The sequence below is a fragment of the Propithecus coquereli genome, unplaced genomic scaffold (genome assembly GCF_000956105.1).
Source record: "Propithecus coquereli isolate 6110/MARCELLA unplaced genomic scaffold, Pcoq_1.0 Scaffold280, whole genome shotgun sequence".
NCBI classification, from domain to species: domain Eukaryota; kingdom Metazoa; phylum Chordata; class Mammalia; order Primates; family Indriidae; genus Propithecus; species Propithecus coquereli.
Genome location: NW_012148397.1, coordinates 3,809,013 through 3,832,488, shown reverse-complemented (window position 1 = coordinate 3,832,488; position 23,476 = coordinate 3,809,013). Strand labels below are relative to the sequence as shown.

Here is a 23,476-nt window from a genome sequence, read left to right as displayed (position 1 = left end):
ACGGGGGAGCCGGGCGCTTTCCTACCCCGCCCGAGGGCTGGGGGCCTGAGAGCGGCGGCGTCTGAGGGCGGAGGTCAGGTGAGCTCAGGTGTGTCCCCCACCTCCATTGCTGCCAGCTGAGCCCCCTGGGACGCTCCAGGGCCTGAGAAAACCCCACCCCCGGGGAGGGGTCTGCAGGGGATGGGGGTCTTAAGACTCCCATGTTCAGAAGTCGCGAAAGCAGCAGGTTCTTGGCATGGGTGACTCTGACCACGCTAGGTTGGGGACCAGCACCTAACCCATCCTCTCGGGGCCTCTGTTCGTTAATGACTCACTCACCCACCCCTGGGTGAGCTGGAATCTTCCCTTTTCCACCGTTCTGGGCCCAGGAAATGCAGTTGAACCCCCTGGAGTGAGTTTGGATTTGGCGGTAAGGGCTGGGGTGGGGCACAGTGGGTGCAGATCCTGGCTGGAAGCAAAGGGGGCAGCAGGTGGGGAGGGGAGAGCGGACATGTGGGGAGGAGGAAGGGGCAAGAGTCACCTTGGGGCCAGAGGGGATATAAAGTAGGGCTTGGGGAGGGACCAGCAGTGGCTGTGCGAAGGTGGAGCCCAGGCGGAGGGAGAGGAGGGGCCGGCAGATCTCAGGATCAACCCGAGAACTTGGCAGACAGCGTGCAGACCGCCCTTTCCCTCGGCCCCACTGCCTCTAGCCATGGAGGGCCAGGCCCCAAGCAGAGGCCTTGTAGAAAAGCCCCTCCCCGCCACGGCCACCCCGACGCTGTCCTCCGTGGGAGCCGTTTTCATTCTCCTGAAGTCCGCGCTGGGGGCGGGCCTGCTCAGCTTCCCCTGGGCCTTCCACAAAGCGGGCGGAGTCGTCCCGGCCTTCCTGGTGGAGCTGGTAAGTCCCTGGGAAGCATTCTGGGCAGGGGGGTTTGGCTTTTCTGGGTGGGTCCTCTGCGTTGCCTCTGCAGAGCTGCCCGTCTTCTAAACTACACCCCTGGGACTCTATTCTCCATCCCGCTCAGCTAATGGGGGAAGATGACCCCACGATACCCCTCGGGGGAGAACACCCTCTGGTCGCTGGTGAGTCCAGTTTGCAGCCGGCAGAGGCACTGCCGCTCCGTCTGTGAACTGGCATCTCAGCCGGGAAGAAGCCTCTCTGAGCCTCGGGCCGCGCCAGGCGCTCCTCCCTGGCCTGCTGCTCTCGGCTCGAGAACTAAAGCTGAAACCCCGGGTGCAGACGGAGCGTAAAACTGGTGCGACATCCCCACGCCCCCTCCCAGAGCTGGGCCAGGCCTTGCGTAGCGTCGGAGACGATCGTCCCTCCTGTGTGCTGGCTGCCAAGCCTGGGTTCCCTTCCAAGGAAGCCCGGGGGCTGCGCGTCCCCCCGCAGAAGAGCCACCAGGAGCACAGCTTTGCTTTTCTGAGATTCCTTTCCCCGGGCCGGCACGAGTCGCTGCATTGTACAGCGAGCTCTTTGACGAGCTTCATGTCGCACGCGTTTTATAGCAGCCAGGAGACAGTGGCTGAGTTCCCACCGTCTGTGGGCCAGAGGGCTCTGCACGTCCCTCTGGAAACTGCCAAGCCCCGCTCCCTGTGGTGCCCAGGGGGATCCCACGCCACCTCGGTGCTGGCCGAGCGCCTGCTCAGCTCCCGGCGTGGGGTGGACGAGGCAGCGTGGTCCCTGTCCTCATGACGCTCTGCTCTAATGGGAAGTCAGGACACACGTCGGCAGGTGGAGCTCCAGGTGGTGCACTGTGCTGGGAGGGCCGTGTGACGGGCGTTCTCTGAGCAGGCGACATGTAGGCTCAGCCCCAGTGGAAACAGCACGAGCTTCTCTGCCCGTGTTTGGAGCAGCGCCCCAGCGTGGCTGCCACTGGAAGAACGAGGAGGAAGCCGGATGTCCAGCCACAAAGGGATCGTGATGAGGGGGTCGTGGCCAGTCTGAGGGCAGCAGGAGGGGCTGTGAGCCAGAGGTGGACCCTGCTCCCTCAGCTCTACGCACGGCCCTGCCCTGGGCCTCTTGCTGAAATGCAGACGCCGATTCAGCAGGTCTGGGTGGACCTGAGACTTGCTCCCAGGCAACGTGGCTGCTTTGCACAGGATGGTCTGAAGAGCCTGCCTCCAGCAGGCTGGGAGAGGGGACCCCAACACGGACAAGTGGAAACTGTGACAAGGAGAAGCGCCAGGCTGGCCATTGACACCCACCCACCGCCACACACCGTTCCTGTCCCTCCAGAGCTGCCAGGGAGATGGAGTGGGGCAGGCGGGTGACCTCAGCATGAACAATGGAAGATTTGGGGGAGCCTGCCTCCCCCCCTTAGCCGGTGAAACCTCTGTCTGGAAGTGTTTAACCTCCACCCACTGACTGTGCTGTTTAGAGGTCTCTGACCCCATCAGGGTTGAAGGTTTGATGACATTTGATGACAGCAGGACCAACCCTCTCTTGAGCTGCAGAGAGGCCCAGCCTGGCAGGGTGGCCAGGGTGCCTTGCTGTCCTGCTGCCCAGAGCGACGGGGGCCCCTCTCGGGGTCACCCCATCCCAGGGATGGTTCTCAGGCTGAAGCTCCCCCTCCCCCAACCACAGCTGTTTGCCGAGTGCCTGCACGTGCCAGACACCTCTGGGGCAAAATGTCCTCACAGAGCTCGGAGTCTGGTGGGTGGGAGTCGCTGGGGACCCCCACAGTATTGCACAGGGACTGGCGTCTGTCTCCTGTGGCTGCTGTAACAGATACCCACAAAATGGGGGGCTTTGTACACGTATTCTCCACAGCTCTGGAGGCCAGGGGTCTGAAGTCGGGGTGGGGGCAGGGCCTCGCTCCCTCCGAAGGCTGTCCCAGCTCCTGGGGGCCCAGGCCCTCCTCATCACCCCAGTCTCTGCCTCCCCTTCTGTCTCCATAAGGACGCTGTAAGGACCTATAAGGGTTTAGGGCCCACCTGGGTGATCCAAGATGACCTCATCTCGAGGCCCATAATTACGTGGGCAAAGACCCTTCTCATTTACTCACACTCATTACTGACACCTGCAGGAACTTGCCCACGCGTAGCAGTCACAGGTGCGAGGGATTAGGACGCAGGACGAACAAACTGGTCCGTTCACACAATGGGCTATTTGCAAAAACCGCAATAAACTGACGGTCACAAAGTGGATGAATCTCGCAAACGTGCTGAGTGGGAGAAGCCAGATACGGAAGTGTATAAAGTAGGAAAATTTTAGATCAGTGGTTTCAGCTGGGGAGGGGAGGGGATGGAGGCAGAAACTGGGTAGGGACCAGCGGACCGTCCTAGGGTGCGGTAATGCTCTGTGGGCAGGAGTTCAGGTTGCACGTGTGCACTTGGACCTCCTCTAATGGTACGCGTGAGATTCTGTGCACTTCACTGTGTGTGGATTTTCACCCGTGAGAGAGGAGGGCTGTACGCAGACATCGAGCTCCAGCGAGTGACAGGCGTGCTGAAGTATTCGGGCAGGGGGAGGGGAGTGCTGATATTGGTAACTTGCTTCAAAATGCAAGAATTAAGTTGGATTGTTGGCCACACAGGCGTGGTGGAAGGCTCGAGATGTTACCTGGGGGGTGGGTGTCTGCAGTGGGTGTTCACTGTAAGATTCTTTCAACTCTCCTGTAGGCTTGAAAATCTTTCATGATAAGCGTTGGAAAAATATTTAAGCTGCAGTAGAGAGAACACCATTTCTAGAGCACTTGCCACGTGCGGGGCGCTGAGCCAAGTGCATCTCGCGCTTTGCTCAGTCCTGATGTGCCCCAACACGCCTGCAGGTGGTGGATGGTAGCGTCCCCATTTCACAGATGGAAAAACAGAGGCTGCCGCTTGCCTCATGCAGCACAGCAGGTCAGTGGCAGAGTCAGAATGTGAACCCAGCTCTGTCTGTACCCGCTCCGGGTCACCAGCACTCCATCTTCCTGCCGCTCGTGACCCAGGAGGTTTTAGGAGAGAGATGTAAACACTCTGGGTTTCTGACGTCCCATTTGCCCTGCTGCGGCGGGGTGGTACTGGGACCCCAGATTCACAGCCTTCGAGAGGCCGTCAGAATGTGCCTGCTCTGCGGTGCTGGTTGCAGGGCTTCTGGGGGCCCCCAGGCTGCGGACAGAGGCCACGTGGAGGTGGGGGGTGGGCCGTGCGTGTGCCACAGCTCTGGGTCCCGTCCACAGATCTCCTTGGTCTTCTTGGTCAGTGGCCTGGTCATCCTGGGCTACGCAGCCTCCGTCAGCGGCCAGGCCACCTACCAGAGCGTGGTCAGGGGGCTGTGCGGCCCCGCTGTCGGGAAGCTGTGTGAGGCCTGCTTCCTCGTCAACCTCTTCATGATCTCCGTGGCCTTCCTCAGGGTGATCGGGGACCAGCTGGAGAAGTGTGAGTACCTTCGCCGGAGTTGGGCTGGCCCGGGGTGGGGTACCCCTGATGACCTGTGGGGTCGAGCAGAAGGTGAGGCCCTGGCCTGGGACCTGAGGGGCAGCGGAGGCCCAGACCACACCCCAGCTCCTAACACGGTGGGGACGGAGGCTCAGAATTGATAGTGACCAGCACGATGATATCTGTGGCATGAGAGGCATGGCTGCAGCTGGGATGTCTGGTGGAGACAGCCCCTTTCACAGATGAGGACATGGAGGCGACAGCAGGAAGCCCCTGGGGGCAGAGAGGCAGGAGCCCCTTTAACTTTGGGACGGCTGAGGCTCCCAGCCCCCACACAACCTTGGCCGCTAGTCCCAACCAAGACTCCCTCTAAGCACTGCTTTAGCCGCAGCTTGCTAATTCTGACATGTTCTATTTTCATTGCCATTCCATTCAAAATATTTGCTAATTTTTGCCATGGTTTCTTCTTCGACTCCTGGACGTTTAGAATTGTGTTGTTTAATTTCCAGTGATTTGGGAGTTTTCTACATTCCTGCATGGTTTCTTCCTTAATTGTGTTGTGGTCAGAGAATACACTGTATGTACCTTCAGTCTTTTGAGATCTGTTGAGCCTTGCTCGGTGGTCCAGGGCACGGTTCGTCTCGGAGAGCAGCCCATGTGCTCTTAGAGGACGTGTGTTCTGCAGGTGCTGGGCACAGTGTGCCGGAAACGTCCCTTAGGTCAAGGTGGCCGACAGCTGTGTTCAGATCTTCCATAGCAACCTTACTGCTTTTTTTTCTGTTTTTCTTTTTTTTTGGTCTAGTGATTATCCATTTCTAAGAAGAGTGTGTTAAAATTGTCAGCTGTGATTTCAGGTTTGCCTGTTTCTCCCTTTAATTGTGTCAGTCTTTGTTTCGTGGTTTGTGGAGCTTTGTGATTAGGTCCATCCGTTCGTTATTATAAAGCATTCATCTCTATCTCCGGTGTTAAGTCTGCCGTCTCTGCTGTTATTAATAGTATAAGACTAGCGTTAGGTGTAGCTCTCCTGTTCTTTGACTTTGAACCTAACTGGGATTTTAAAACGCATTTCTTGCAGCATATGGTTGGGTCCCGCTTTTGTATCCATCTTGACAGTCTGAGACTTCTAATTGGAATGTAATTGTTGATGGGGTTGAACTGAGGTCTCCCATCTTGCAATTTATTTGTTCCATCTGCTGACCCGTTAGCGAAAAGGTCCCTGGCTGTGGGATATTGAAATTAAAAGCTGCCATGTCTTAGGAAAGCCTGTTATACCTTAAAGCTCCAAGGTGGGTGTAGCTGAACCTCTTGGTGGGTAAAGGGGCAGAGAAACTCCCTGCCTGCCAGTGGCAAGTTCATCTCCAGTTTCAGCTCCAGGGAGGGGTAGGGTTGCTGTGTTGAGAAGGATTCTGAGGATCAGGAGTTGAGCACTCCGACTAGTTAGAATGCTGAGCAGGACACGAGCCACCCCAGCTCTGGGTGGGTTCACCGGGGTGGAAAGAGCACTGCTTGTGTGTTCCCGCTTAGGTGTCTGGGGCTGTGTCTTTTGTAGGCAAGCCCAAGCTTCTGGGAGAGGGGTGCTAAATAGAGGTTGGGGGTGTTCATTGCATGAGTTGGGTACAAATGACACATGTCATTGGTGCGGAGGACCTCAGGGGATGTTCTACAGATTTTGGGTTTAGGAAGGAGCTGGTATAGTCCGATGTCAGAGCTGGGGTTTCCTGGCCGCAGGCAGCCCAGAAGGATAAGAAGGGCTTGTGCCCCGCCCCACAGCACGTGCAGGTCCCTTTGGGGCATTCTCTTGGTGTCTCTGGTCCAGACACCTGCTCTGTCCTCACTCATAGATGCCTCTGTATACGACCTGGCCGTAGAACTCTCCCCTGTGTCATTTCAGTAGAAATAGCTATCATTTCCTCACATGGCTGGCTTTGTGGAACGTTTGAGAACGAAAAAGGGTTTACGTCGCAGCAATACAAACAATCCCAAGTGTCTGTGAACCATCTCTCACCTCTCAGCCTCCGCTGCAACAGGATGGGGGGGCCACTCACCCACGTGGTCCCCATGGCTGCAGCCTCAAGCCGTCTGCCTTTGTTCTCCCCTCCCCCGTCTGTCTTGCCTCCGAGATCAGCTCCAAATTATCGGTCTTCCTGTGGCAGAATAAAAATGGCCCCAGATCCTTTGGTGCTCCTTCCCCTAGAGGTTGGTGGGGCCTGCGTCCCCTGCCCGTGAATCTGGTGGACACTGGGACTCGATGCCGTGCCAGTTCCGGGCCCGGCCGTTAGGAGGATGGGCGGCTTCTGCCTTGGTCTCTGGGATCCCCCAGCTGCCACGGAGGAAGCTGGACTCGCCTGCTGGGGGGCCCATGTGGAGAGACCCCAGCCCCCGCCACCCCAGACTGCAGGGAGGGCCCGGGCGTCCCCACCAGGTAGCAGGTGTGGGGTGGAGTCCTCGAGGGCCCCAGACCAGTCCCACTGCCAGCCATGTGACTCCAGCCGATCCCACGTGGAGCAGGATTGGCCGGCTCAGCCCTGTGCCAGTTCTTCCCTACGATCCGTGACACACAGGACGGTGGCGGTTCCAAGCCACTGAGCTCTGGGGTAGTTTGTTGAGCAGCAACGACAGAGCCCCGCAGGGCTGAGGCAGAGCAGCTCGGCTCTCCCCAGCATTGCAGCCCAAAAACTTCTCCAGGCCCCAGGTTGATCCCAGACACCCTTTGAGTTCCTGAGCGGAACAGAAAGGCCTTTCCCAGGACGCCTTGAGCGCAGGTGCTTTGTCTGCTTGTTGGTGGCTGATCCTGCCACTTAGAGCAGGGCCGGCTGGCGGGAGAACTCGGCGAACGCTTGTGAATGGATTGTCGTGGTGGGGCTGCGGCCCTCCCCATCTCGCCTGTCATCCCGTCCCCGGGTTGAGGGGCAGAGTTAGTGCCGACGTCCAGCCCCAGCCGGGGGGCGGGAGCCCTGCGGCTGTCGTGTGCCCCGCGGCTAAGTCCCTTCTGTGTCCCCGCCAGTGTGTGACTCTCTCCTGCCCGGTTCCCCATTGGCCCTGCGGCCCTGGTACGCCGACCAGCGCTTCACCCTCCCCCTGCTCTGCGCGCTGCTCGTCCTGCCCCTGTCCGCCCCGCGGGAGATCGCCTTCCAGAAACACACCAGGTACAGGGTGCGGGCTGCGGTGCCTCCAGCCAGGGCCCCACCTTGGCAGGAGCTGGCGCTGTCAGGGTTTCTGTCCACCTGGGATTAGAGGAGCTGCAGGGTTGGCCTTCCCAGTTGTATGAGGGGAAATCAGCAAAAAATTATACAAGTAACCTGTTCATGACAGAAAACACAGACGAGCAAAAAAAGAAAATTACCTGTGACAGCACCACGTGCTGCTCGTGGTTGTTATTTTGTTGTTACGGACTTTTTGCTCACGCACAGGTGTGCACAGGCACAGAGAGGGACAGAGACTAAGACATGTACATTTTTTTTTTTTTTTTTTTTAAATCTTGGGATCTGAGGCTTTATGCCTGTTTTGAGAAAATAAAGCCTGGCAACAATATCTATCCCGGACTTTCACCTCCTTTCCCTGTACACGAACAGTAGACTTTCCACCCTGGAAACGGGATGTGGAGACGGCAGGCAGCAAACCGCGCCTGTCCCACGCCTGTCACCCTGTGAGGCTCTTGTGTCTCATGCAGCCGAGCCCGGGGTCCTTGTCCCCTCTGCGGTGTGGCTGAGCCCAGCGGTGTCCTAATTTTGCCAAACCCGAGCGGCCACCTGGCGTCCATTAGTGGGAAGAAAGATGCAGCTGCCATCCCCGAGGGTGGCGGCTGCCATTAGGGATTCGACACGTCTGACCTCTGGACCAGGGAGCAGCCCCCACTGTACAGACTGGGAGACTGAGGCTTGGGCGGAGGGCTCTGCGGGTGCCGTGCTGGCGAGGGCGGAGCTGGGACTCAGACCCGCTGTCCGTACACTGACGGCCTGTGTCCTGCCACGAGGCCCTCACGCTGTCCCTGCCTGTCACAGCATCCTGGGCACCTTGGCCGCCTGCTACCTGGCCCTGGTCGTCACCGTGAAGTACTACCTCCGGACCCCGGGCCTGGTCCGCGAGCCCCGTCCCTCGCTGAGGTGAGTCTGCAAGAGTGGCTTTTGGTGGCTTCCAGGGTGGGGGAAGGCACAGAGGGGAGCAGAGGTGCCTTGGGGGAGGTGTCCCCAGGTGTGCAGTAGAGCCCGGGCTCCACCCCATGCAGCCCTTCCTCTCTCTGGGGCCGTAAAGCCGAGGGAAGGTCCCTGTCCATCTGCAGGATGGTGGGGCAGTTGCTGACCAGGTACAGGCCAAGGGACACGAGCTCACTAAAGCCCAGCCTGGGCTGTTGCAGACGTGTCCCGCAGCAAGGCCGGCCCAGGCAAGGGCAGAGAGGGTCTGGGGGTGTCGTGGGGGGGTTCAGAGCCACAGCGAGGACTTTCATTTTGCTCTGGATGAGCCGGGGGACACAGCGGTGTTTCACACACAGCAGGGGGCGACAGGACTTTGTTCTAAAGAGGATCACTCTGGCTCTTTGTGGCCTGGGGCAGAGGCAGGGAGACCGGGTGGGAGGCCCCTGCCGGGATCCAGGTCTTGGAGCAGGTGATTTTGAAGGAGGCCACGAGAAGTGAAGTGGTCAGACTTGGGGTCATTCTTGAGGTCAGATTTGCTGCTGGCAGGGCCGGCCGGTGGGCGTGTGACGCACACAGTCGCCCGGGGCCCCACGTTTGGTTTAACTCTCTGCTGTCGCTGTCTTAAAATCCTTAGTTCTTGTCCACCAGGGGGCCAGCGTGTTCACCTTGCACCAGGCCCTGTGAGCTCTGTGGCCTGAGCTCCCGATGGGTCAGAAGCAGAGAGCGAGTGAGTCAAGGTGACCCGGAGCTCTCTGGCCAGGGTGGAGATGCCGTGTTGAGACGTCTCGGAGAGATGCTGAGCGGCTGGTCGGATCTGTGTGTCTGGGGCTTGGGCAGAGAGGTCTGGGCCGGAGGGAGAAGTGTGGTCAACGTGGGCCAGAGAAGGCATCGAAGGCCGCGAGCGCTGTGGTCTGTGCTCTGAGCCTGTGGTACCCGGCACTGGGTGGTGAGGAGGAGGAGAGGGTAACAGAAGGGCGGTGAGTTAGGAGGACGTGTGAGTGTCCTAGTGTCACTGGGACCAGTGACCACACACATGGTGGCTGAAAACATCAGAAATTTCTCTCTCGGTTCTGGAGGCCAGAAGTCCGAAGTCAAAGTGTCAGTAGGGCCACGCTCCCTCCCAAGGCTCCCGGGGTGGGGGATCCTTCCTGCCTCTCCCAGCGTCTAGTGGCCGCCAGCAATCTGTGTCCCTTGGCTTGTGGATGCGTCACTGCAGTCTCTGCCTCCGTCTTCACGTGGTGTTCTGTGTGTCTGCGTTCTTCTCCTATAAGGGCGCCAGTCCCTGGATTTAAGCCCACCCCGACCCAGTACGACCTCATCTTAATTTAATTATATCTACAAAACTTGTCAAGGGAAGCTGGGGACCAGGTGGCGGTCCCTAACAGAGCTCTACCTGAAGGTTCCGCCCGTGCACATCTCTGTCCTCTTAGGTGGCTCGGATGGAGGTCAAACCATCCTTGTGCTCTTGGGGATCTGTTGGGCAGATGCGGCCTGTGCCCCACCAGCACCGAGCCGCCTTCAACAGGCAGCCTCGGGGGAAGTTGGGAATTCCTTCTGCCCGCGGGGAGAATATCATGTTGCCAAATGTCAGCGAAGACATATTTAGAAAGTGCAGCATTTAACAAGCATCCTTTTTCCGTCCCCCAAAACACAGTCATGGACACAGTCATTAAAAATATATCTCGCAGCCATACTCGGGTACATTTTCCTGGTGTCACTTGAAATTCATCCTCTCCAGCTGAAGGTTGTTTTGCATCTAATTATTTTTTAATAAACACCTGTTCCTGTCTATTTTACAGCCCTTCCTCCTGGACCTCTGCATTCAGTGTCTTCCCCACCATCTGCTTCGGATTCCAGGTAATTTTAGCATCTGCGTTGAAGAGTGTGGCATTTTCGGAGGCTGTGGGTGACTGTCTGCTCCCTTGGGAGAGCTCGGCCTCCCTGTCAGGGAGATGTCTGAGGGCTGGTTTTGGGATGCGACGCCCGAGGGCTGTGTTCCGGAGACTGCGCCGGCGGGAGTCCAGCCCCCCCGCACCGCCCCCGGCAGCCAACAGCCGCACCACGTTTGTGGGGTCTCGGGTAGAGAGTGGGGATCTGGAAGCTGTGTCCCCTCCTCTGCAGAGTCCCTACAGGACTGTCGCCATGTCTGGGGACCTGGAGCTGCCCGCTTGGCCCTGCAGAACACCGTTACGTGGGTGGATTCTGTCCAGGGGCCTTGGAAAGGGAAGCTCCTGCCTCACCGGCTTACAGCCTGGAGGGGCTGAGTGGCGGGGGACAGGGGCGGGATGTACAGACTTGTACTAGAATGTCATGAGGGTGAGGACGGGGCTCTGCGTGTGGAACCCGGCAGAGGGGCAGGTTCAGAGGCGCCTGCCGAAGGTGGTGGCACCTGGGAGGACTTGAAGGACACATGGGAGGTGGCCAAGAGGGGGAGGGTGCACCGGGTTGAGAGGACAGCACAGATGAGCTGCTGAGGGGGGCAGGTCCCGGGGAGGTTTGGGGACCTGCAGAGGGCTCGGTGTGGCGGATGCCACACACCGTGGGTAGGGGAGGCGGAGGGCCTGGGTCCAGCTTCCCTGCGTCCGGCAGTCGTGGGTTCCCCCAGCCCTCCTAGCAGGTGGCAGTGGACACTGTTCTTGTGTTCGTTGCTTAGTTTAGGGACTATTTGCCTGTACCTCCTAAAAAACAGCCACCCACGGCCACCACCACCACCAACAAAACTGCCACCAAGTGAGATTAAGTCCCCGGGGGATGTTAGTCCAGGATTCACAACAGTGTCTCAGCTCCGCAGCCCTGGAGTCATTTTTTCCCGTCCCTGGCAGCCGGCTGCTCCCGTCCTTGCTCTGTGTTTTCTCCTGAGAAGGCTTCTGAGAAAAAACCCTGAACCGTTTCCATTTCTGTCCCCTACAAACGGCTCCGCTGCGCTGCCGGGCTGAGCAGGCGGCTCACGCTGCTTTCTCACGTTGCTTCTTGCACGCCCAATATTTTGAAAGATCTAAGGAGCTGATTCTGCTGTCAACTGTTTGTCTGGATTTAGTTTAACGATCCCTCTCTCTGCCCAAGCACCATCTGGTGCGGCAGACTCCTCCGGGGCTGCTTTCCAGATGCCCGCGGGGGCCGGGTGCCCCCTCACCTTCGCCTCCCGCCTTGGCGACTCTCCTAGCAACCGCTGCGGTTTCCAGGGACACGGGATGCCGAGGCTGCCGTGCTTTGGGAAGGACAGGAATTCACGGTGTGGGTGGGGCGCAGGCCAGAAGGGGCGTGACCGGCGGGGGCTGCCAGAACCTGGCTGGGACAGTTGGGGACCTGGGGCGGGGCCGGGCGGGGCGGTGGGGCAGGGGGGAAGAATAAACGTAGACAAAAGTGGGAGGGAACGGAGCAAGACTGGAAGGGGCTTCGAGGAAGGAGAGGGTCACCCGCTGTCATCGGGAAGTCTGACCCGACTCGCACACGCCACCCTCCCCCAAACACGAGCACATTTTGCAGTGGGGCAGCCCCCGGCCCCAAGCCTGTGCAGAGTTGGCAAGAGGGGCCTCGGAGGAGGAGCGGGGGAGGGGGGGGCGTCCCCTCCCACCCAGTGTGGCCTCACGGCAGCGGAACGATACTCCACTGAACAGACGTGCTATGTTCTGTGTGTCTGTTTGTCCTTCCATGGACACTTGAGTCGCTCCCACTTTTGGGGTATTGTCATCTTCCCGTGTCTCCTCCTGTCCCGGGTGACTAGAGAGCCTGCACGCTGCCACCGCCTCCTAGGTGCTGTCCCAGCGGGGCCAGCCCACCCTCGTGGGGCCGGCTCTGTTTCCCTCATAAAACCTGTGGAAACCCAAGTCGGGAGTCGCAGGGAGACAGGACAAAGGGAAGACTCCCTTCCCCTGGTCCCCGGGAAGCAGAGCCTGAGACAGGGCTGGGGTGCTGGTGTCTGTCCAGGAGCAGGGAAGGGGTGTTACGGAGGTCACCGTTGCGGGTACCAAAGTGCCAGGTCCACTGGGGCCAGAGTGGGGTGTGGGATCCCAGCAGTGTTGCAGGAGTGCGGAGGTGGGGTCTTCACCCACAGGGTTCTGCCACCCTGACCGAGGGGCCCCAGGGGCATTGGGCCCCCACTGCCTGGCTGCGTTTGCCTGCAGGCCGGGGGACTCCTGGGCCGGGGAAGCCCCAGGGCAGAAGCAGCGGTGCACGGCGGCCTCAGGCCAGTGGGTCGGGGAGGTGTGAGCTCGCCTGCGCTGCAACCCATGAGGATCCGGCAGCAGGGCCACCCCCACCCCCAGAGCGTGCGCTTCATGGGTGGGGGACTTGTTTACGTGGCTTCCCTGGCTTGCACCAAGTGGGACTTGTGAGATTTGAGTTCTGACAGCTGGGGTTGAGTGGAGGCGGTCTCGGGATGGCTGAACGGGTGACCCTGGGTGTTCTTCCAGCTGTGTGCCAGGCTCTGGGTGTGGCCCCAACTCAGAGCCCTGAGCAAGGCAGATGTGGTCCTTGCCGTTCTGTGGCTGATAGATGCTGAACGGATAGTTACACACCTGCTCGTGGCGGGGACACCGTGCCATATGAGAGGAAATTGGCCCAGTTGGCCCAGCTGGGAAGATTCCTGAAGGATGGGTAGGAGCTGGCTGGACTAGGAGAGAACCCCAGCCAGAGGGAACAGCACGGGCAAAGGCCTTGAGGCAGCGAGCAGAGACCCAGGCAGTCTGAGCTCAGTGGGTGGGGAGCCTGCAAGGCGGGTGGGTAGGAGGCACCAGCACATCTGGTTTTGACCAGGACTGAGCCTGTGATCGCGCTGGTGGGAGCCGTGTCCCAGGAGCCTGGGAAGAGCCCAGCACCTGTGGGTGTGTCTGGACACAGTAGTGCCTTTCAGCCTGGCTCTGTGTCTCCTCGGCCGCTGTAAAACAACAGTGCCTGGGACCAGAGAGATGAAATCCATGTTGCAGGTGTGCTCTTGGCACTGGCCGTGTGTGTTCTACATTTAAAATGCTTATCACGATAGGGCACGTTGCACATAAAGTACATATGTTGTAAGTACGTGTGCTCCTGTGTAACGTGGTCACTCCCCATGTGGAAACCCCCTCGTGACCTTTCCTGCCCCCACCCAAACCACCGTTCTGCCTTCTATCACCAGAGCTGGGGTTCTCCACCAGTGACTGTGCCCCCAGGGGACACTTGGCTGTGTCTGGAGACAGTGTGGGTGTCACGGCTAGGCAGGGGGAGGCTGCTGCAGGACACCCTCCAACGCACGGGGCAGCCCCACCCCAGGATCCTCCCACCCCAGGATCGTCCCCCCCAACGGCAGCAGCACCAAGGCTGAGAAACCCTGGTCTAGATCTGTCTGTCCTTGGACTTGAACTTCACGTCGGTGGAAACGTTCTCCCCCGTCCGGGTTCTTCTGCTCGATCTCGTATCTGTGAGCTGCTTCCGAGTCGGGGCGCGTTTCGGAGCCGCGTCACGTTCCACACAGCAGCATCCTGCGATTTGCTCGCGCCTCCTACTCTTGGTGGACCCGTGGGGCGTTTCCCATCTTTTTACACTGTCCCAGGTGAGTCTCGGTGCAGCTGGCCCGAGCCCCGCTGAGCCAGCCCCGCTGTCTTGCAGTGCCACGAGGCCGCTGTCTCTGTCTACTGCAGCACACGCCCCCGCAGCCTCTCCCGCTGGGCGCTGGTCTCCGCGCTGTCCCTGCTGGCCTGCTGCCTCGTCTACTCGCTCACGGGTAAGGCCTTCCTGGGGTGCGTGCGGGTGGGTAGGGAGCGGCTGTAGGAACAGGAATAACCACGGGTGTTCCTAGAGAGCTCACCACGTGCTGGGCACGATGCCGAGTGATTTGAGTGTCTTTACTCACATAATCCTTAGCACCCCATGGGACAGGCCCCATTTCATAGACAAGGAAACTGAGGCTCAGAGGGCTTCCGGGGCTTGTCCAAGGTCTTAACTAGACATGCAAAGCTGAGGCCTGAACTCTGGCCTGGCTGTCTCTGAAGCCCCTGCTCTTATACACTGTGCCACCCTCTACCCACTGTTCAGCCGGCAGCAGTGATGGTCATGTAGCTTCGTATCTGGGCAGTGGTTTATAAAACGCTCGTGGACGTGATTTAGGGGCTCACGACTTTGTGTGGTAAGCAGAGGGTCTTCACAGGTGATGAATGTGTGGCTCAGAGAGGGGCTGTGACATGCCCATGGTCATACAGCACATCCAAGGCACAGACCCAGGTCTCTGGCACAGATGGCTTCTGGGTGGCCACTCTGCTCTAGTCCTTTTTACCCACCATCGGGGCTCTGATTTAGGAAGCCCCTGGTCTGCGGCGAATCTGTCGGGCAGCCTCAGACTCCTGTGTGCTGTGGTTTGAATGTTTGTCCCCTTCAAAACTCATGTTGAAGGCCGGGCGCGGTGGCTCACGCCTGTAATCCTAGCTATCTGGGAGGCCGAGGCGGGCGGATTGTTTGAGCTCAGGAGTTCGAGACCAGCCTGAGCAAGAGTGAGACCCCGTCTCTACTAAAAATAGAAGGAAATTAATTGGACAACTAAAAATATACAGAAAAAATTAGCCGGGCATGGTGGCGCATGCCTGTAGTCCCAGCTACCCGGGAGGCTGAGGCAGGAGGATCGCTTGAGCCCAGGAGTTTGAGGTTGCTGTGAGCTAGGATGACGCCACGGCACTCACTCTAGCCCAGGCAAAAGAGTGAGACTCTGTCTCAAAAAAAAAAAAAAAAAAAAAAACTCATGTTGAAACTGAATACCCGATGTGGCAGTATTGAGATGCGGGGCCTTCAAGAAGGAATTGGGTCATGGGGCCTCTGCCCTCATAAATGGATTAATCCATTCATGGATTAATGGGTTAATGGGTTATCACGGGCGTGGGGCTGGTGGCTTTATAAAGCGAGGAAGAGAGACCTGAACATGCTCGGTGCCATTGCCATGTGACACCCTGCACTGCCTCGGGGCTCTACAGAGAGTCCCCCCCGCAAGAAGGCTCTCACCAGGTGTGGCCCCTGGACCCTGGACTTCTCAGCCTCCAGAACTGTAAAAAAAATAAATTCCTTCTCTTTATGAATTACCCAGTTTCAAGTATTCTGTTATGAGCAACGGAAAATGTACTAAGACACTGTGAACGCAAGACGCTTGCTGTGTGACCTGCCCCAGCAGGAGAGTCCTGCCAGTCTGTAGCCCTGGGGTCGGAGTTTATCTGGGCAGCAGTTCATAAACTCAGCGATGGCATGTCACCTCCAGATGGCCCCAGTACCAGGGCCAGCAGGCTCCTGGGACCTCTTAGAACGGCTCGCAGAGAAGCCTACAGGGCTAGAGGTGGATGTCTCAGGACAAGGCAGGTGACACAGGGCGACAGAGACAGCATCGTGTCAGGGTGAGGGGACTGGCACTCTGGTCCTGGTTCTGCCATAAGTAGCTGTGTGATTCTGGGCCATTTTTGACACCCTGGGACTTGGTTTTCCCCACCTGGAAAACGGGGCTGCCTGGCCAGATGCTTGTGTTAGCTTTCATAGGAGCGAGGTGGACGGGGCGCGGGAGGTGAGTTTGCGTCTCTCAAAGGGCTTTATGCTTCCGATCAGCACACGCTCTGTGCGGCTTGAAAGACGTGTAAGTGGCAGATTTGTCTGCAGGAGTTTTGGGTTGATGGGACAGAGTCACGTGTAGGCTTAGGACAGGAAAGTCTTGGGCTAACCCTTCCAGAACCTTCTGTCAGCTTCCCAGGATAACCTTGTGTGTGGGGTGGTGGAGCCTGTACCTGTGTTTTGGGAGTGGGGTGGCATTTTTCTAATCCTCGCTTCCCGGCTTCCGCCTCCCACCTCCAGGGGCTTACGGCTTCCTGACCTTCGGGACAGAAGTTTCTGCTGACGTCTTGATGTCCTACCCTGGTGACGACGTGGTCATTGTTGTCGCCCGGGTCCTCTTTGCTGTCTCCGTCGTTACTGTCTACCCCATCGTGCTCTTCCTGGGGAGGTGAGGCCCAGCTCACAGACGGGTGTTGTGAGTTAGCGTGTGCCGGGCGTGCGCTGGTGTGTGTCACGGGACTCTGTGTCATCTCCGTTGTATAGAGGGGAACGGGCACAGAGGTTTAGGTAGTTTCCCCAAAGTCACTCAGAGTGTTACTCGAGCCTGTGCCGACCCCGCCCCGTCGGCTGCCTGCTGGTAGCAGAACCCCAGAGGTGACAAGGTCCCCTGGGGAGCGGGCACCTGGGTGTGGAACAGGAGCCCTGCGGGGGTGTGGGGACTTGGGGAGGATGAGGGGGCGCCCAGTGCCGCAGGTGCAGGCTGGAGCCGCTGGGGACAGGTGCGTGTGGTGGGCGTGGCCTCCAGGTCGGTGATGCAGGACTTTTGGAGGAGGAGCTGCCGGGGGGCCTGGGGGCCCAGGGAGCTGGCCGACCCCTCAGGGCCATGGGTCCGGATGCCGCTGACCGTCCTGTGGGTCACTGTGACGCTCGCCACGGCCCTGTTTGTGCCCGACCTCAGCGAGATCGTCAGCATCACCGGCGGCCTCAGCTCCTTCTTCATCTTCATCTTCCCAGGTGAGTCGCCTGCTTTCCAGGCTTCCTGCCCACTCGGCCTTCCTCTCTCACGCGTGTGGGGACGCCTGCGCTGGAGGTCGAGGTTCTGGAAGGTGGAAGGTGGGAGCCCCACGTGGGTAGGATTAGGACACCTGCCAGTTGTACCTTTGTCATCCCATTGCGCAGATGAGCAGACTGAGGCCCAGAGACCCCTGGGGGGCACAGTTAGTGTGTAGTGGGGCTGGGGGTCAACACCACACTTCATCCCCCCTACAGCTCTGCCTTCTGCTGCAGGATATTGTTTTATTAAGAAAAAATTAAGTATGTGAAAGTCACACGGCCCAAGATGCGAAAGGCACACTGGGAAGTCCCCTCCCATCCTGTGTCTGGGAGCTGGAGCCAAACACCCCTTCTGCCGCGGCCGGTGCCACCCGGCGCCTTCCCGCTGTTAGTGAGCCGCGGCGGGAAGTTCCAACAGAAACAGCCGGGCCTTAGCCCAGATGGGAGGCCAGCGCGGCCGAGGCTGGGTGTGCGGCAGAGGCAGGAGGAGCACTGCAGGGACCCGCTGGTGCCCAGGCCCTCAGGGGTGGGGCGTTCCGAGCTCCACGCACGGGGGGTGCTTGGCAGTGGCAGGTTCTCAGCACACGGTGGGTTCTGTCAGTGTGTGCTCTGAGCGGACCCGCAATTCCGCTGTGAGTGGAACCACGTCCAACAGACCTTGAACTTAGGGACTCTTAGCCAGGTGCCCCCGACACCCCAACCCAGTCCCGTGGCAAACAGGTAAGAAGTGGGTGCCTGGTGGTGAAACGTAGAGAGAGGACGTGTGGAGGGTCTGGAAGGCTTCCCCTGAACTCACGTGGGGCGATGAAGCCTCACTCAGGGCGGTGACAGCTTCATCAGCAGCCACGCACACGATGGAGGAATGGAGGACCACAGAGACAGCTCAGTTACCAGAGACTGACTCGAGTGGGATGTGATCGGCGGGTTCTGGGTGGGCGAGTTAAGGATCAGGGCTGTCCTTGATGTGGGAACTTGAGAGTCTGACCCTTGAGCATAGGATGGGGCTCCGCTGGGATTGGGGCTGGGGCAGGGAGGGGCCGGGCGGCCCCCCACTCTGCCCTGGCTCCGGGGGGCTTCCGTGGTGAGGGGCGCGGCACACGGCTCCTGCCCTGGCTCCCTGGTGTGGGCTGCTGGGTGAAGTCCAGGGCCGCATTCCAGTGGCGCCTTTCAACTCCGGCTGTGTCCCGCGCTGGAAAGTGCTGCCGGGACGGGTGTGGGGCGGGAGCGGATTCTGTGGGAGCTTGAGGCAGGGCTGCCTGGCCTTGAACCCCCTCTGGACTATTTTTAAAAAGGGGAAAAGAGAGGAAACTAGAACAGTGCCAGCTGCTAGTCACGGAGCGTTTCCCGGTGTCGGGCTCCGATTCTCACCATCTCCTCGCAGTCCCTGGTCGCCCGGAGGCTGAGGCTCAGGGAGGCCACGTTGTCGCCACGCCTCTGGCCAGGTCGTAGCGGCTGTTGAGCTGGGACTCCAGCCCCTGTCCTTCCAACTCCAAAGTCTCACCCAGCGCCCTGTGCTGCCTCTCTGGGGGACGGAGCCAGCGGGGCTACCTTTGGGCAGTGGGGCTACCTTGCTGGCCTCCCGGTCCCTGGGGACAGCTCTTGAGGGGCTCTTGTTGCTTTGGGTTTGATGAGGAAGAGCTGGGGGTGACCCTGTGTCTCCTTTGCAGGTTTGTGCCTCATCTGCGCAATGGGCATCGAGCCCGTAGGACCGAGAGCCAAGTAAGTGTCCCCAAGACGAGGGTGGCAACCTGGGTGCGAGAGTGCTCCAGGGGACCGTGGAGGACATCCTGTTGCCCGTCCTCCTCCTCCTGCAGAGGAGAAACCCGCAGGCCCCGGGCAGGGGCCTCGTCCCACGGTGCGAGGGCGTCTGAGCCAGGGCAGGAGCCCAGGCCGGTGACCCTGGTCCTGCGAGGGCCTTCCCTTCCGCCGTGAGGGTCTGTGGTTGGAACTTCCTGTGGGTTTGGGGTCTTCTCAGCCTCTGGAGGCCCCAGTGGTGCATCCGCAGCCCTCCTTGCTACCCGCTGGGACCCACGCAGGGTCGGGGTGCAGGCTGGTCCTGAGTAACGGAGGCCCCGTGGCAGGCCGGGTGCCAGGGCTGCGTGCGTCCCGTCGTCACAGCAGCAGGTCCTTGTTGGGTGGCTCCTCTGCGCCAGGCCCCACGCTAGGCCCCTCCACGCACTCACCTCCCGCCGTATCGGGATGTCTTTTTCCTATGGACGAGGGGGCGGGGCGGGAGGCCAGTGAGGACGGAGCTGGACTCCACCCCGACCCACAGGACCCGAGGCCCCAGGCTCGCCCAGCTCCCCGGCACACGCCGCTGGTGGGATGGGAGAATTTGGATCATCCTCTTATTTGGCTAACGTTTATCAGAGTGCCGCCTCCTCTGGGCCGGCCTGTGAGACAGGCATGACTGAGACCTCATCCTTTGTCACTGAGCCGCTCTGTCTGACCCCACCGAAAAGGAGAATGCCTGCACCAATGACGTGCCATACCTCGGCAAGTCCCTGGGGCGCCCAAGAGTCCATGTGACTCTTATCCCCGTGCCACCGATGTGAGAACTGAGGCCGGGGAGGTAAAGAGATGCTGTATCAGTTTTCTAGGGCTGCTGTGACAAGTGACCACTAACTCTAGGGGGTGGGGGCGGGGTTAAAGCAGCTAAAATGTATTTTCTCACCGTTCTGAGGCCAGAAGTCTGCAGTTAAGACGTCAGCAGGGCCAGGCTCTCTGAAGGCCTTTCCAGCTTCCAGGGGCTGCAGGCGCTCCCTGGCTGTGGCCACGTCACTGCAGTCTCCGCCTGCGCCTTCCCCCGCCTTCGCCTTCCCCCGCCTTCGCCCGCGTCTCTGCGTCTCAGATCTCTCTCTGCCGGTCCCTGGCTGTAGGGCCCCCAAACCCAGGATGACCATTGCATCTAAAGACCTTTCACTTAACCACATCTGCAGAGCTCCAGTTTCCAAATAAGCTCACGGTTCCAGGTGGGCATGGATTTTGGGGGCCGCCATTCAGCCCACGACGGGTGGCGTAGGTCACAGCAGTGTGGACTCGGTCCCGGCTGTGGGCTTGTGTGGCGCACACCCCGTCCCTCAGCCCCGTGGGGTCCGGGATTGCCTAGTCCACAGGTGCAGGCCGGGCTTGGTCCCCTGCTGGAGGAAAAGCAGTTTTTCTGGAAGTCTCTAAGCCTAACTTGGGTCCCCCATGTTAGAACCAGCCCCCCAAACGTCTGGCAGCCCCCAGGCGGCTCTCGCCCTGGAGCCCTCTGCGGAGTTTTCCTGCTTTTGTCCCTTGAATCCAAGCTCACGGCAGCTTTCACAGATGCGCTTCCCAGATGTTTTCCTTTCTAAAATGGCGTTAGTCCTCTTGGTCCATTAAGGCTGCTGGGGAGCGCTGGCCTCGTGTCCCCTGAGATGAACGGATGTTTGTGGCTCTGAGGCCGAGATGCTGCTCTGCTAGAAACGCTCCTTCCCTGGAGACCGACCCCCTGGCCTAGGCGGACGGCCCTGCCGTTCGTGGGAGTCTTGTTACTGCTGTCGCCTCGTCTGCGCCGTCTCTGGTTACATCAGGAAGCTCACAAATGTGGCCCCGGTGGCTGCCAGCCCCGGCCACCAGACACTGAGGAGCAAGGAGGCAGGGACTTCTTTCTTTTTGACAAAATATTGGGTAAGAACCACATTGTGAAATAACAGGTGGGGTGAGAAGGATTTTTAAAACCACCTGGCTACTTTGTTTCCCAAGGTCTCAGAAGCTCATCCCTATGGTACAAGAAATTCTGACTGTTTTCCAAACCAGTGACCTACCGGGCTTCCAGTGATGAGATTTGGGCGTGTGCTTGCGTTTGCACGAGACGCAGAGAAGCCGGCTGATGTGGGTTCGTTGGCTTCGCAGGTGCTGCCTGGAGGCCTGGGGCGTGCTCTCCGTGCTGGTCGGCACCTTCATCTTCGGGCAGAGCACGGTGGCCGCGCTCTTGGAGCTGCTCTGATGGGTGTCCTCGCCGGGCAGGAGGGGCCCTCCTCAGGTGGACCCCAGGCGGCTGCTGCGTCCAGCCGTGAGACCAGGGCAATTTCTTCTCATCGTGAAGATGCTGGAGAAACAGATGGCTTCTGCCTTCTCGGGCTGTTCACTCGGGCTCAGCTCAAAGGGTTTGTGGTGCCAACGTGAGGAAGGACGGTATTAGGTCCTGCAGCCGCTGTAACAAGTTACCCCAAATGGGTGGCTTCACACAATAGAAACGTGTCGCCTCACAGTTCCGGAGGCTGGAAGTCTGCAGCGATCAAGGTGTTGACAGGCTGTGGCCCCTCTGAGAGCTGCAGGGAAGGGGGATCCCTTCTTGCCTTTCCCGGCCCCGGTGGCTGCCAGATAGCTGCCAGATAGCCTTGGTGCCCTCGGCTCGTGGCTGCGTCACTCACAGCTCTGCTTCTGTCTTCATGTGACGTCTGCCCGTGTGTGTCTGTGTCCAAATTTCCTCCTTATAGGGATGCCGGCTGTGAAATTATACCCCCGATTCAGTACGATCTCATCCTAACCTGACTGCCTCTCATTTTAAGTACTTCATCAGGACCTATAAAGATGGAATTCCAAACAAGGTCACATGCTCAGGTTTTGGGGTTCAACTTCGCATCTTTCTAGGGGCTACAATTCACCCTGAAAAAGGAAGGCAGGGACAGAGATCCAGAGAACTCTTTGGGGGTGTCAGGGTCGCAGATAGCAGGCGAGGGCCGTGCACAGTGGATGAGGCCAGAAGGAGACTTAAGGAGGCGTCTGTCGGGGACGGCCGGGGCACAAGAAATGCCCAAATGCCGCCCTCACCCCAAGATGCCCACAGAGGTGTGTGCCCAGGGCAGGTCACACAGCCATGTGCTTAGTCCTTGCTCCAGTGGGCTGGGGGCGGGCAACTCCAAGGAGAGTCCCCTTACTCTGCCACTAGATGGACCCAAAGAGCCTGGGAGCCAAGTGGCCCTGTGGTTCCCACCTGAGCCCACACAAGCGTGGGGCAAGGAGGGTGAGAGGGGACGAAGGGTCCGCCCCAGGGCGAGGGGAGGGGAGGGGAGGAACACAGGGACCCAGCCGAGCTGCCGTTCACCCTGCATGGGGCCCAGGGAATGTGGTGGATGTGGCTGAATTCAATGTCTTCTTTCCTGGGCCGTCCTCCTAGAAGCCAGCTGTGCCAGGCCAGGACAGGGAGGGATGACATTCGAGGACACCTTCCTGGGGGCAGGCAGCAGGGTGGTGGTGACAGACCTATTTTTCGTGGTGGTTTTTTCAGCCTGTCCAGATGTATGAGTTTAAAAAATGGAGATATGCAAATTCACCCCTTTAAAGTATGCGAGTCGGTGGTTTTGAGTATGTTCACAGAGTGCAGCCGCCACCACTAATTCCAGTACGTTCTCCTCACCCTCTAACCCGGTATCCGTTAGCGGTCCCTCCCCAGTGCTCCCTCTGGCCTGGGCGCCAGAGTCCTCTCTCCGTGGGTTCGCCCGCTCTGGGCGTTCGCTGTGAATGGGACTTTGTGTCTGGCTCTGTGACTTGGTGTGATGTTTTAGACGTGTCCATTTTACACGTGAAGCAACTGACGCTTGGAAAAGTCAAGGCCACCTGTCCTGCGAGGCACAGAGCTGGGATTGGAACCGATTTGGGGTTAAGTTCCACCGTCCGCTCCTTTCCACTCTGCACCACGCTGGGAGGGGCCGGGGCACTGGGGCACCATGGGGCCCTCTGCCAGCCTGCACCCTGGCCACTGGGAGGGCACAGTGCGGCTGCAGGTGCAGAGTCTGACTCTGTGAGGGGACCCAGGACCCTTCTCCGAGTCCCCTCTGACCAGCTGCACCACGGCCTGCCACACCCGACCTTCAGGGGCCACCGTGTCCTCTCAGGCAAGGCCCCGGGAACCAGGACTCGTGCCGGCCAGGTCGCTTTAGTGGATGTGTGCCACCCGGAGGGGCAGTGAGGCTGCATAGCCACTCGTTTATTATTTACACCTGTCTGCTTCCTAAATGGCTTTGAGGGCCTGGCCAGGAAGGCCGGGGCTGTGATAGGGCCGTTTATGGAGAGATCTAGAATATCAAAGCGTGGTGGGTTGGGGTCGTGAGGAGGAGGCTGTGTGCGAACCGGCTTTGGAGTTGAACTGTTGGTTTTGAACACTGGCTTTGCTATTTGCTATCTCGGGCGATTGATGAACCTTTCCTAAGAATCTGTTTCCCTATCATCAAAATAGATCAGGCTTGTTGTATGTGAGGTAGACTTACTGTGAAGATTAAAGGTGATGATGTATCTACAGCAGTTGGTGGGGTGCCTCTCACACAGCGGGGGACCCAAGCAATGGTTGCTTTATTTCCAGAAAACCTAAGTTGAGATTGGTAAGTGTACCTGAGCTTCCTGGCAGCCAAGGGAAAAGGGGAAATATGAGGATACGAGGGCTCACCTAAAACAGGAAAGCCAGCCAGGAGCGAAGAGGACCAGCA

The 23,476-nt window shown here is 59.2% G+C and overlaps 1 protein-coding gene across 1 annotated transcript; it reads left to right on the top strand.

Moving 5' to 3' along the window:
* Nucleotides 1-691: 691 nt before the first annotated feature.
* SLC38A8 (solute carrier family 38, member 8) lies at nucleotides 692-21,112 on the top strand. Its single transcript, XM_012648202.1, has 10 exons — nucleotides 692-877; nucleotides 4,146-4,344; nucleotides 7,349-7,490; nucleotides 8,346-8,447; nucleotides 10,277-10,334; nucleotides 14,061-14,175; nucleotides 16,272-16,419; nucleotides 16,777-16,985; nucleotides 18,692-18,743; nucleotides 20,904-21,112. The coding sequence occupies exons 1-10, from the start codon at nucleotides 692-694 to the stop codon at nucleotides 20,995-20,997; spliced, it is 1,305 nt and encodes a 434-aa protein (XP_012503656.1). The 3' UTR covers nucleotides 20,998-21,112.
* The last annotated feature ends 2,364 nt before the right edge of the window (nucleotides 21,113-23,476 follow it).

Coding starts and splice junctions, on each gene's coding strand:
- SLC38A8 (XM_012648202.1), top strand. CDS start 692: ATGGAGGGCCAGGCCCCAAGCAGAGGCCTTGTAGAAAAGCCCCTCCCC. Junction 4,345..7,348: donor CGGGGACCAGCTGGAGAAGT/GTGAGTACCTTC, acceptor TGTCCCCGCCAG/TGTGTGACTCTCTCCTGCCC. Junction 7,491..8,345: donor GCCTTCCAGAAACACACCAG/GTACAGGGTGCG, acceptor TGCCTGTCACAG/CATCCTGGGCACCTTGGCCG.